At 54.8% G+C, this 12176-nt stretch overlaps 1 protein-coding gene across 1 annotated transcript in view; it reads right to left on the reverse strand.

Moving 5' to 3' along the window:
* Nucleotides 1–12176, reverse strand: part of COL17A1 (collagen type XVII alpha 1 chain) — an 89383-nt gene that overhangs the window by 15258 nt on the left and 61949 nt on the right. The window contains exons 22-38 of the mRNA XM_042908532.1: nucleotides 11308–11352; nucleotides 10169–10366; nucleotides 9302–9523; nucleotides 8943–8972; nucleotides 8565–8591; nucleotides 7170–7196; nucleotides 7007–7069; nucleotides 6355–6459; nucleotides 5527–5589; nucleotides 4868–4903; nucleotides 3989–4042; nucleotides 3749–3784; nucleotides 3227–3262; nucleotides 2521–2583; nucleotides 1363–1398; nucleotides 1047–1118; nucleotides 180–206 (exon numbers count right to left, since the gene is read on the reverse strand). Of these exons, the coding sequence (XP_042764466.1) occupies nucleotides 180–206; nucleotides 1047–1118; nucleotides 1363–1398; nucleotides 2521–2583; nucleotides 3227–3262; nucleotides 3749–3784; nucleotides 3989–4042; nucleotides 4868–4903; nucleotides 5527–5589; nucleotides 6355–6459; nucleotides 7007–7069; nucleotides 7170–7196; nucleotides 8565–8591; nucleotides 8943–8972; nucleotides 9302–9523; nucleotides 10169–10366; nucleotides 11308–11352 (1140 nt within the window). The remainder of the gene's footprint in view (nucleotides 1–179; nucleotides 207–1046; nucleotides 1119–1362; nucleotides 1399–2520; nucleotides 2584–3226; nucleotides 3263–3748; nucleotides 3785–3988; nucleotides 4043–4867; nucleotides 4904–5526; nucleotides 5590–6354; nucleotides 6460–7006; nucleotides 7070–7169; nucleotides 7197–8564; nucleotides 8592–8942; nucleotides 8973–9301; nucleotides 9524–10168; nucleotides 10367–11307; nucleotides 11353–12176) is intronic.

Raw genomic sequence — 12176 nt, forward strand, 5'->3', positions numbered from 1 at the left:
ATTTTTCCGTCCTAATATGTTTCTTATGACTCACAGTGAAAGAACCTGAACTAGTTTTTTCCAGGGGAGTGCAGGGAGGAGAGGAAACTCTTAAGGTGACTGGAAAGGCATTTGCGGAAAGCTGGAAGCAGGAGGCTGGGCAGGTGGCATCTGGAGGTGGGAAGGGCCTGATGACTCACCCTGAGGTCCCTGAGGTCCTGTGAGACCTGCGGAAAAGAGAACACATGACAGAGACAGAGAGAGAGAGAGAGAGAGATATGAAGGGCTGAGGAGCCACACCCTCGGCTGCGGGAGGACAAACTCAGGATGCTCCCCACACTGGACAAAGAGCTGTTCTTTGGGCTTTGCAAGGAAGCCCTGCTTCATCCAGCCCTGCTTCATTCCACTGCTCCATCAGGCAATGGTTCTTAGCCTGCTTGGAGTCCTAGACTCTCTGGCATCTGAGAGCGATGAACCCAGAAAGCTCATACAGTCATGGATCCCCAATGCTGCCCTCCAAATCCCCTCCCTTGGTGCTCCCCATCTGTGCACCCACCAAAGGAGCCAGGAGGCACCCGTGTTCTAGCAGCCCCCTTGTCGAATGCTGCCTTGCCTCACAGCTCTCTGGCTTGCTTTGGTCTGACCCTCCCGTAGCCCTGCGGCTCTGGCTCCTGCTGGGCCTTCAGGTGGAAACCCTAACAGTGGGCTCTCTACTCAGACTGGTGTTGGTGAGTGTCCAGGTATGGCCAGAGAGGAGATGGGTGGAGGGGACGGGCTCAGAGGAGCAAGGCATGGAAATGGCCTTAAACTGCAATTTTTAAGAGATTCCTTGCTCCTTTCTAGAACTCCCAGCTTTCTGTTAATTTCTGCTAATTAACTGTGAACCTCTCTCTTCCAAGTTGCCAGAGTTGGTGACCCAGTGGTGTCAGAACCCAGTCACCGAACATAGTACCAGCCAGCTGGTGTGGCCGCTCCCTGCTGAAATGCTGGAGGAAAATGGGCTAAGGCACACACATTCACGTGTACACACACACACAGGCCGTAGCTCCCCTTTGCCACTCTGTTACCTGGCTTTCCTGGGTCTCCAGAAGGCCCTGGTGGGCCACGGGTTCCAGGCATCCCTGTCAGACCCTGTTCACCTAGAGAGAGCATGAGATAAAGAAGGGTTTTCCTTTTAGGAAAGCTGAGCCGGCCGGCACATCTGAGCCTATGGTTTCTGGGGTTTTACTAATTTGCTGGCAGGTGGAAAGGAGAAGGGGAGTAAGACCTGGGCCTCATGGGGGTCCTGCTGCCTTATCATTAAGGGGACTGGGGACTGCATGCTGGGATGTGGGCAGGGCAGGGCCAGGCAGTGAGCACGAGGAGAGCAGATCTGCAACCCACCTCTTGGGCCTTGGTGTCCATCAGGGCCAGCGGGTCCTAGGAAAGCAGAACCACATATCACCAGTTACCCCAAGAGCTACTTTTGGGCCTCCCTCCCTCGATGACCCCACAGGCTTTAGCCAGTTGTCTCCCAGGCGGGAGCCCGTGCAGCCCTTCCCACAGCTGCCGACCATGGATGCCACTTTCTCCCTGGCCTCTTCCCCTAAACCAGGGATTGTGTATTTTCCTGCAGAGAACCAACGGGTCAGCAACTCCCCATTGCATCCCCAGGGCCTACTGCAGACTCAGCATGCACCAGATACTCAATAAATGTCTGCCTCGTTTACTCAAGGTCCTGGAAGTCAAGGTCCTCCAAGTTCTCTCCTCTGCTCTGGGTGTTATGCTAACCTTTGTCCAAAGTGGCGTCCTTCTGGGACCGTATCTTGCTTTCTCCCACCCCTTTGTCTCTCCTCACTTGTGTTGTCTCTGCAGAGACTTTTCCAAAATGACCATGACGAAATCTTCCTTGCTTTATAAGGCCACGTGAAATGCCTCCTCCTTCATTTCTAGTAGGAAGGAATCTCTCTCTGCCATACCCTCATAGCACTCCGTGCCTTTCAGGGCACCTGTCCCTTCTACAAGCTTTATCTCCCCTTGTGGGAGGTAAAGCATTTTACTTGCCCCACATGGCATCCTGCCTACAGTCAGAGCCTCCTCGTTGTGTTACATGAACGGGAAACTGAACATACCACATCCCCACTGGTGGAGCTTAAACCCTTTTGGGACTTGGTGCTAAATGCTCCGCCCTCTGAGGGTTGTTGGTCAGCTTCCAAGTCCTGGCTGACAAGCATCTTGCTAAGTGTCAGCAAAATGGTTAAACCCTGGATCTGGCTGTGACACCAGCTCTGGAGTACCAGGGTTATGCCGGAACAGTGTGGGTCCTAAGGGACCTCAATGCTTATCTGTCCTCCCCAGGGGCCCAAGTGGCCTCGAGGCAGAGACCAGGCTGGATGGGCCACCAACCTCCAGCAGTGACAAACCCAGAGACAGAAACAGCCTGCACATGGGCCCTCAGACAAACTGGAGAACAGGACACGCAGCTCTAGAAGCAGGCTCTCGGCTCTCTGACCTTGACTGGAAGGGGCAAACCCACTGCATCCGTTCCTTTGGGACACTCACCCATTGCCCCTTTAGCTCCAGGCTCACCCACGGCGCCAGGCAAACCTCTCAAGCCGGGCTCGCCTGCAAAGGAAACAGGCTTGCTGACTGGGACTTCCACGATACGCGTGTTCCCCACCCCCAAGACTGCCACCTCCCCAACCAGAGGAGCTGGAGGTAACAAACAGAGGCTGCGGACACAGCCCCTGCTTAGATTCTATGGTCAGGGTCCCCGGGCAGCAGACACAGGCAGGTCCAGAGCCACGTCCGGTCTGAAGGGATGTGCAGATGAATCATTTCCCTGGCAGCACAGAGCTGCCCCTGTAGCCAAAGCACCGTTTCTACGGATTTCTTTTTTAGGCATTCAAGCTGGCAGAAGGTTAAGCAGATGAGAGGCTTGCAAGTGGTGTCAACTCTCTGCTGCTCTGGGAAGAGCCTAATTCCCCCAACTGGATCCCCCCGAAATAATCCAAGACGATCATAAACTCCCTTTCCTGCTCCAAACATTTACCGTCTGGACTATACGTACATTTTGATGCTGGTTCCTACTCCATTCACTGTTTTTTATTTTATCCTGTCTTGTGATTTTTCCCTAGATTACAAGTTTTCCGAAGGTTTTTAGACAGAGCTTCTGCCTCATATTTGTGTATTTCTTTCCACCTCCAGTGCCCGCTGGGTTTACAAGAAGTCTTTAGTGGATGAAATCAGATTCCTGTGCAAGACTGACCTGTGAGGCCTCGGGGTCCTTTCTCCCCCTGGTCACCTGAAACAGACATGGGGCAGGGTGGGGTGGCAGGAAGCAGCAGTCGGAGCAAGGAAAACACCCTCACTCAGTGAGAGGGACCCTGGCTACAAACAGTTCTCACTGTGCCCTTGAGTTGCTGCCAGCAGAATGTCAGTGAGACCCAGGCACTGCTGAGGCCAAGGAGCTCGCTCTCCCCCAGGGTCAGCACCATCACCCCCAAACTACCCCAGCCCCTGCTGTTGTACAGTGAGTGCCATGAGTGCAAGGAGAGCCAGACGAGAGAGGATGTGCCTCAACACTGCATCCAGACCACCCTGCGGGCCACCCGACCACAGTGCTTGTGACATAGGTGCTCGGTTTCCCCTCTTCCTGCCTTAGTTTCCCTATCTGAGAGGCTGGGCTAGAATGAGCTCTCAGGTCCAATCCTGGACCCTGAGACAGGTTCCCATCGGGGCTCCCAGGAGTCAGGCGGACTATGGGGATGTCTGAGCAGTGGCAACGTACCTTTGGGTCCCGGTGATCCCATGGGACCTTTGTCACCTGAAAAGGTAAGGGACAACTCTGTGTAAGGAGCCCCAGAGGGGATGACCAAAAAAGAGCAGTGTCTGTGTGCAGACAGGCTCTCTGCCATCCTGACCTGCCCTCTGCTTACGTACCTGCCAGCCCGTATAGCTGCCCCACCGCCCAGACCTCCTTCTTGAGTGAGTGGCATCTACAGGGTGGCATCCCCTTCCCCAAGCTCACCTTTGACACCAGGGAGTCCAACTTCACCTCGGAGCCCTTGGGGACCTACAGAGCCTGCAAGCAAAGACAACCATGAAGCTAGGTGAGTGGCCTGATGGACCGATGGACATGGACACAGGCACAGACATGCACACGCACACACACACACAGGTACATGCACAGCCTGGGGTAAAGTCAAGGGCTGCTCTCCACAGACTCCTCCCCACAACCCTGCTACATCATCCCAGCCCAGTTCCTTGCCCTAGTGTCACAGGCCCTGATGTAAGGACACCTCATGGGGCTGTGGCAGAAACACTGGTCCGCATTACAGTGTGGGCTACAGCTCAAGATTCCCAAGACAGCAGAAGGGCTCTGGCCCACAGGGAGGAGGTGGCCACAGGGACTTTGCTCAGGTGCAAGCAGGACAGTAAGTGCCTGCTGCTGAGGTTGCCGGAGGGCCATGCGCCCTGAGCCAGGTCAGCACGGATCTCCCCGAAACCACTGGGAACCTGACCTCAGCTTCAGGGGACACATGTATGGACAGGAGTTTTGGACCTCTGGAAGGCTCCATATAATTGCTTCTTTTCTTTAAAAATGTGTTTCTTGGGGCACCTGGGTGGCTCAGTCGGTTAAGCGTACGACTTCGGCTCAGGTCACGATCTCACGGTATGTGAGTTCGAGCCCCGCGTCGGGCTCTGTGCTGACTGCTCAGAGCCTGGAGCCTGAGCTTCAGATTCTGTGTCTCCCTTTCTCTTTGACCCTCCCCCGTTCATGCTCTGTCTCTGTCTCAAAAACAAATAAATGTTAAAAAAAAAAAAAATTAAAAAAAAATGTGTTTCTTTTTAGTATCCCTTTCTTTTCCCCAGAAACAGCATCTATTTTTATAAGCAGCACACTGACCTGGGGGACCCCGTGGGCCAGGAGAACCACTGGAACCTGAGAAGAAAGACAAGACCACAATCATCAGGGGCGAGCCACAGGCCAGGGACACTTGACCCCACAGTGAGGGGCAGGTAGGGGCTCACTTCCAAGTGAGGGCTGTGTGTGTGTGAGCATTGCCCACACAGTGTGGGTTCGTGCCCAGACCCCAAGTCAGTGGGTCTGAGAGGGACCCCAGTGCAAATTCTCCTGAGGGAGGACACTACAGCTGGTGGGATCGAGAGACCCCTGCTCCTTCCCGGTCAGAGTAGAACATGTGGGCCCGGACAGCAGCAGGGAGGGGAGATGGGCATCAAACTGAGAAGGCCCCGTTCTCCCTGAGCCGTCCAGACATAATGCTTTTGAAGGAGTGCAATTGGGCAGCTGTCGGGTGAGGAACTCATCTGACTTGGGACTTCCTGACCCATCCACACACTTAGGGGCCACATAACAGGGCCACTGAAGAGAGACAGAAGCATGGTCCCAAAAATTCCAGCCCTGGGGTCAGTTCCAGCCCTGACCCCCCAGGCACTCCTTTGTGGGGGGGGCTCTCTGGGCCCATTGTCCCTGCAGCAGGTTAGGGCTGTCAGGATCCACTTCCTGGACCTCTGTGATCCGTGCCATCCTGGCACTTGACTTACCTTTGGGACCCACAGAACCTGGGACACCAGGTGGGCCCTGAACACCAGGTTCACCAGCAGCCCCTGGGGAGAAAGCAGAGGATGCTCAGTTTGCTCGCCCACCCAGCCTGGCAGTGTCATTTGTGGGCAATACTTCCCAACTGCTGGTGGTCTCTGATCTATCAGATACCTCCTTGAGGCCACAAAGCTTCAAAACACCTTCAGTTTCTACCCCCAGAGCCTTTATAGCCCATGAGGTCTGGCCCACAGGAGCCACTCAATAAATATTTGTTGCCTGGTTGAACAATATTTTTAAGACAAAGAGGAGCTAAAAATAAAGCTCTTGCTCATGCTCTTTTGGCATTATGAGAATTTCTAGCGTCTGTGCTTGGTTTCACCTGATGAAAGCTGACTCCTGGTTAAGAATCTAGTTGTAAAATCTTCCCAGCCTCCTCCAGGGCTGGGCCTGTGTCTAGGTCTTTCTATTTCTCCTTCCCTGCCTATTTCCAGCCCATGAAGGTTTGAGGGCCTACCACCCTTCTCCACCTTTGGTCAGGCTCTGCCCTGAGCCTCTTACCTCAGACCTGACTCTGCACTGCCTATGTGGGACGACCCTTTCTCCTTGTGACCACCTTCTTCGTGGATTCTGAACACTGCAGGGTTCTTAGATTCAGACCCAAACCCACAGCCCAGCCCACACCCCCATTAGAATGTGGTCTTCACAGGGCCTGGCACAGAGCCTGGCTCGAGGTAGCTGCTCAGTAAAGTCCATTGAAAGAAGGAGGGAGAAAGATGTGAGAAGGAAGCATGGATATAGCTAACCCTCCTGGTAAAGGAAGAGCCTCTTACCTCTGTCCCCTTTCTCTCCAAACCCAGGAGGCCCTGCTTCACCACGAGGTCCCATGGGGCCCTCTCGTCCTCTCTGGCCCATGGGACCCTCCATGCCAGGCTCTCCTGAAGAAAGGAACCTCAGAGTTAGGAGCCAGTGCCCATGGCTAAGGGCTCCATTGGCAGCATCTCACATGATCAAGAGGCCCTCTGCTCCTCCGTCTGGACACTCGGGCTTCTGGTGGGCTCTAGCCCGGCCCCCACTGCCTCTTTCTCACTGCTCCTGGGCCACAGCACACCCTTGCCCCAGGGCCCACGGCTGCTCCCTCTGCCTAGAGCATTCCCCCACCATCTCCCCATGCCTGGCTCCCTCACCATCTTCAAGTCTGTTCAAATGGCACCTTCTCAGTGAGGCCTTATTCAAATTTACCCCCTCAGTGCGCAGTGCCGTGTGTGGCTCTGTCTTTCCCGTTTCATGATCTACCTCCTACCCTGCTCTGTACTTCACTAATTTATCATGTCTTTCTCCCCAACCCAAAGATAAGCAGCGATTTCTGTTTTGTTCACCAATGTCTCCCCGGCTCCTAAAACAGGGTCTGGCACAGAGCAGGCACTTAATGAAATGTTTATTGAATGAATAAGGGAATAAGAGAATGGAAAAAGCGGCTCTTACCCACACTGCCTTTTTGTCCCTTTGGTCCTTCTGGACCTGGGTGGCCCAAGAGCCCAGGGATGCCTGTGGACACACAACAACACCTGAGCCCTGTTTTCCCCTAGAACCCGGGAGCCAGGGACAAGCAGCCCGCAATACCAGCACGCCATCAGAGGTTACATACCTGGAGTCCCCGGGAGCCCCCGATCTCCTGTGGGGGCAGAGATAAAAGAAGTCAGACAGAGGACTTGTGCCTGTTGCCTAAAGGAACCACCAGGAGAACATAGGATTGCCACATTTAGTAATTATATGGGATGCTTAGTTCAGTTTGCATTGCAGATAAATACTGAGTAAATTTCTAAGGTAAGTATGTTTAATGTGATATTTGGGACACACAGTGAAAAATTATTTATCTGCAATTCAAATTTAACGTCTTGTATTTTATGGCAACCACATAGTCAGGGACTCCAGGACCAATGGTCCTCCTCACCATCGTGGTCAGGAGGGGTGTGTGGCCTGCAAGCTGGAGCCTTGGGGAAGGGGGCTGATGTAGTTACCCAGGCTGGGGTGGGGGGGCAGGGAATCCCCAAGAGAAGTGGATGGCCATCAAGCAGACGAACCCCCAATTCCTGCACTGAGATCTCTCTGGAAGGGAGGTAAAGGTGGGGATAGAGGGACGACTCTGTCTCTTGAACCGTGGCTCTCAGCATGGACTCTGCACCACCAGCCTCAGAACCACCTGGGGCAATCAAGACCCTAGACTCCAGGCCCCACATCTGCCGAATCAGAGGCTCTGGGAGTGGGGCCCAGAGTCTTCTGGCAACCCTCCTACCCACTGAAGTTTGAGAACCCCCCTCAACTAGAACAAGGGGTGCTGCTGTGGTCATTGGGATTGGAAACCTCTTCCACCCGTGGGCCTGTCCCACTGACTGTCAAACCACTTTTCTAAGGAAAGAGATCAATTTCCTACAGCATTATCAATGAGTGTCACACAAGTTAGCACACGATTGTCCCTCAACTAACACTGTGGGGCACCTTTTCCTGTGTATATGTCCTGTCTCCCTGCCAGACTGCCCACCCCTGCAGGTAGGTGGCACTACCCCAACTGGAGCCCCCCTCCTAAGACCCCTGGGAGCAGGCTCCTCAGCTGCAATGGTGGTTCCTGACCTGCCTCATCAGAATTAACCTAGGGGGAGGAGGATCCAGTCCCAGAGGATCTGATTCCTGGCAGGACCCAGGAATCTGTATTTCTAGAAATCCCCCCAAGTATTGTGTATAGTAGCAGGTCCTCAGGCTGCCCTTTGTTGCTGAGGGAGATGCAGATCCTTGATGCAGATTCCTTGTCCTTGTCCGGGAAGTCCCTAGAATCCTGAGAAGGGACAAGGGACAGTGCTGCCCCAGAGACATAGAGCCCTGCTCTGTCACTAAGCCCTCTGACCTCAAAAGCCCAAGGGTCTGCAAGTCCTACATGGAGGGGAGCTGGCCCGGAAGACTGGGTGTGGGGGAATCAGACGCAGGCTGCTCATTTTAAATCAGCCCTTACTGATACTTTAGGTTAAAATCTCCACATTTGATTTACCTTTAGGTCCTTGACTTCCCATGTCACCTAAAATCAGAAACACACGAAAACCATGAGGTGGGGTGAGAACCCAAGAGCCACTCTCTCCTGGTGTTTTCGGACCCACAAACGTCACTGCGGTGTGGGCGGGCACGCAGCTTGGTGCCCTTCAGTCTCCGACCACGTCACTGGGGCACGTGGCTGGGCCTCTCTTCAGTGATGCCCAAGGTCCCCTCTTGTTCTAAGACATCCTGACTGTAAAGCCAATTCTCAACCCTCCCGACAGACACCTTAAGATCTTTCTACTGCTCATCCTTCAATTTGGAAAGTTTCCACCCAGAAAACCTGTTCCACAGGCAGGAAATGAGAGCAGCGTGAGGGCTCAGTCCACCCCAGTACCTTTAGGGCCGGGGCTTCCTCGGAGATTTCCTACGAGAGAAGGTAACATGGAGTTAGCTGCACAGCTTGTACGTGTGTGTCACACACACACACACACACACACACACACACACACGTGTGCATACACACGATGGGGTGGGGGGGCACCACGGTCTGGGGGAAGACACAGAAGCTGGGACTAGGAACCAGATTCCAAGGGGTGGTAGTTGTGTGATCTTGGGCAATTCTCCTTCACAGACCTCAGTTTTCCCAGCAGTCAGATGGGATCACAATGCTGGTCCCCACTCCCAGGATCCCGCACAGGATGGAGGGAGCACAGGAGCCCGGAAGGCCTTCGCCCTGCCCTGCGCCGTACTCACCGCTCTCCTGTTCCGCCATCAGCTTGCCCTTCAAGAACAGCCAGAGCGCCTCCTGCCCGTGGCCATCAAGACCCAGTTTCCCCAGGTCGGCCCCGACGCCGGGCGCAGCGCCCTGCAGCCGGTCCTTGTTGCTCCGCTCCACCTTCTCGTCGTAGAGCAGCACCCCGCTGCGGCTCTGCTCCAGCTCGGCCACCCGTGCCTTCAGTGCCCTCACCTCCTCCGCTGAGACAGGCGGACAGAGGCCGGTCAGCCAGGCGGGGCCTCCCAGCCGGCGGCACCCTCCCAGCCTGCAGCACACCCCGAGGTGGGCCTGATGTGGGGCTCTGGGGACCTTTGGCCGGAATCTGTACAGAGACCACGTGTCGTGACCACCAGTGGGGGCAGCTGCTCAAAATGGTAACCACGCCCTGAAGAAACCGGGCCTGGGACTCTTCTCACAGGAGGAGGCCACAGAGCAGTCCCCCATCCTCCCTGGGGGCTGCTGCGAGAGCCGACAGAGACCCACAGGGGTGCTTGGAAAAGTTGAAAATCAAAAAGGCCCTGAGTACGCACGGCCTGATGATTACGGGCAGCCAAATGCGTAGCAGGCTGTGACAGGGACGGAGGGCCCTGGGCTGGGAGCCACACCAGAACCCCAGTTCTGCCACCAAGTGGCCGTGGGACCTGGACCGAGTGCCTCCAGTCCTGCCACTGAGTGGCCGTGGGACCCGGACCGAGTACCTCTGGAGCCTGGCTCCCCACCTGCAGTAATGAGGGGTCCTCCCCGACTGCCTCTGGCCCCTGGATCTCTGACACGCGGGACACTTGCCAACTCCTGCCCTCCAGACGGGCAGTGAGGCCTGGTGTCCTGCCACTGTCCTCACGTACCCAGAGCAATGAGGCCGAACAGCAGCCCCAGGAGCAGCAGCCAGGTGAGCAGCAGGCCCAGCAGCCACTTCCACCAGCTGCAGCAGGAGCCACAGGGGCACCAGGCTGGCGCCGCCCCCCATGGGCCCCCTCCGCCGCCACCTTTGCCGCCACCTCCGCCTCTACCGCTGCCCCCACGGTGATTGTAGCTGTGAACATCTGTGGAAGACAAAGGAGGGGTAAGGGGAATGCAGTAGGCTCCTGCCCTCTTCCCTCCAAATTCTGGGGTTTTCGGTGACTTCCTGGGGGCCTGAGTGAATGCTAGTCGGGGCCGGCAGCTCCAAGGCGGGCAAGGCTGGCTCCTGGAACACACACAGGGCCACAGCTGGGGAAGAGCACACATGGGACAAGCCTGGGCTAGAGGCGTATGACCCAGTGGAGGTCCCTTCACCTGTTGCCTTTCTCATAAAGTGGAGTTAAAAGATTCCCCACTTCATAGAATGCTTGCTGATGAAAGGAGGTAAGGCAGGTACGGGCATTAGCAGAGGATGCAGCCCAAAGCACTCAGTTTAAAAATCTTGATGATGAGCATGGATTTTGCTACAACTTCCTGAATTTGGTTATGGCCAAACCCAAAGCGTTCCCATCTCCCTCCACACCTGCATTCCCTTGGGGCCCTCAGCTCCTGTGTAATCCCTGCAGTGCCCGAAATTACACTCAGCACTTAAGGGATGGCTGGGAAGCTGCTGCTGCTGCTTTTTTTTAGTGAAAAGGATTTTTAGTGTCTAAAACAGACTGATAACCCTTGGTCTGTTTCCCTCACAAGACTGTGTAACCAAGTGAGAAAAGTCTAAAGGGCTAGAGATGTGCGTGGTCTTAGAGGCACCCTGAAGTCCAGGCGGGGGGCTCTGGAAGACGCAGCAGTGGCTCCTCTGTATTGGGAGACCCTGGACCCTGGAACCTTCTGCAGCCCTGCCCCAGCCCCCTGCCAGCCCCCTCCACTGCCCTCCACCCTGCCTCCTCAGGCCTTCAGGGAAACCCTTTAGAGGTGCAGGGCTCATGTGTGCCCTGGTTCCAGGTGAGGGAGTGGTCATCTGTTCTGTTCATTACAACCAGCCCTCTCAGCTCCTGTCACTGCAGGATCTGCTGTGGCTACCTACCTGCGGAGGTGACCTTGCCCTTTGTGGACACAGTCTTCACGTCCCCTGGAAGGCAAACACCAAGAACACAGGTTTTGATCTGAGCTTTTAAATTTTTGTTAACATTTACTCATTTTTTGAGAGACAGAGAGAGCACGAGCAGAGGAGGGGTAGAGAGAGGAGGAGGCACAGAATCCGAAGCAGGCTCCAGGCTCTGAGCTATCAGCACAGAGCCTGATGCGGGGCTTGAACTCACGAACCGTGAGATCATGACCTGAGCTGAAGTCGGACGTTTAACCAACTGAGCCACCCAGGCACCCCTGACCTGGGCTTTTAAGCTGCGGAACCACAGGACAGCCTGTGAGTTGACTTTGGGCAAAACTTGAGGTACACGTGCCATCCAAGCACCTTGAGGAATAGCACCGTATGGGAACGCTCATGGACCCAGTCCTCGCTGATGTGATATTTGCGACCGTTATATCAATGAAGACATGGCTGGGCCAGCAATTAATGGTGGGTAAAAAGCAGGATCTTAACTCTCTTGTGACCTAAACCTTTCAAGCCCAAGACATTTTTGGAGTTCCATGTTAGGGGTGACATTTGCACTCAACGGTAAATATGTTTATGAGAAATGACTCTCGATTTCTTGGTTAAAGGACTTTGCGTTCCTCACCAGGGGTGGAGGGGCAGAGGGCTAGTTCACCAGTCCCTGATGCTATTTGACCACTGAGTGTTTGTGGGCACAGAAGGAATTCTCTGAGAAAACTGTTTACACCTTTCATCAGATTCTGTAAAGGGTCTTTTGGTTCCATAGCCCCACCTCCACCCCTAAAATGTAAGTCTTCAAAGTAGGTACTTCCTCAGAGTCGGGCCTGGTGAAGATCATAAGG

The sequence above is a fragment of the Panthera leo genome, chromosome D2 (genome assembly GCF_018350215.1).
Source record: "Panthera leo isolate Ple1 chromosome D2, P.leo_Ple1_pat1.1, whole genome shotgun sequence".
In the NCBI taxonomy this organism is placed as follows: domain Eukaryota; kingdom Metazoa; phylum Chordata; class Mammalia; order Carnivora; family Felidae; genus Panthera; species Panthera leo.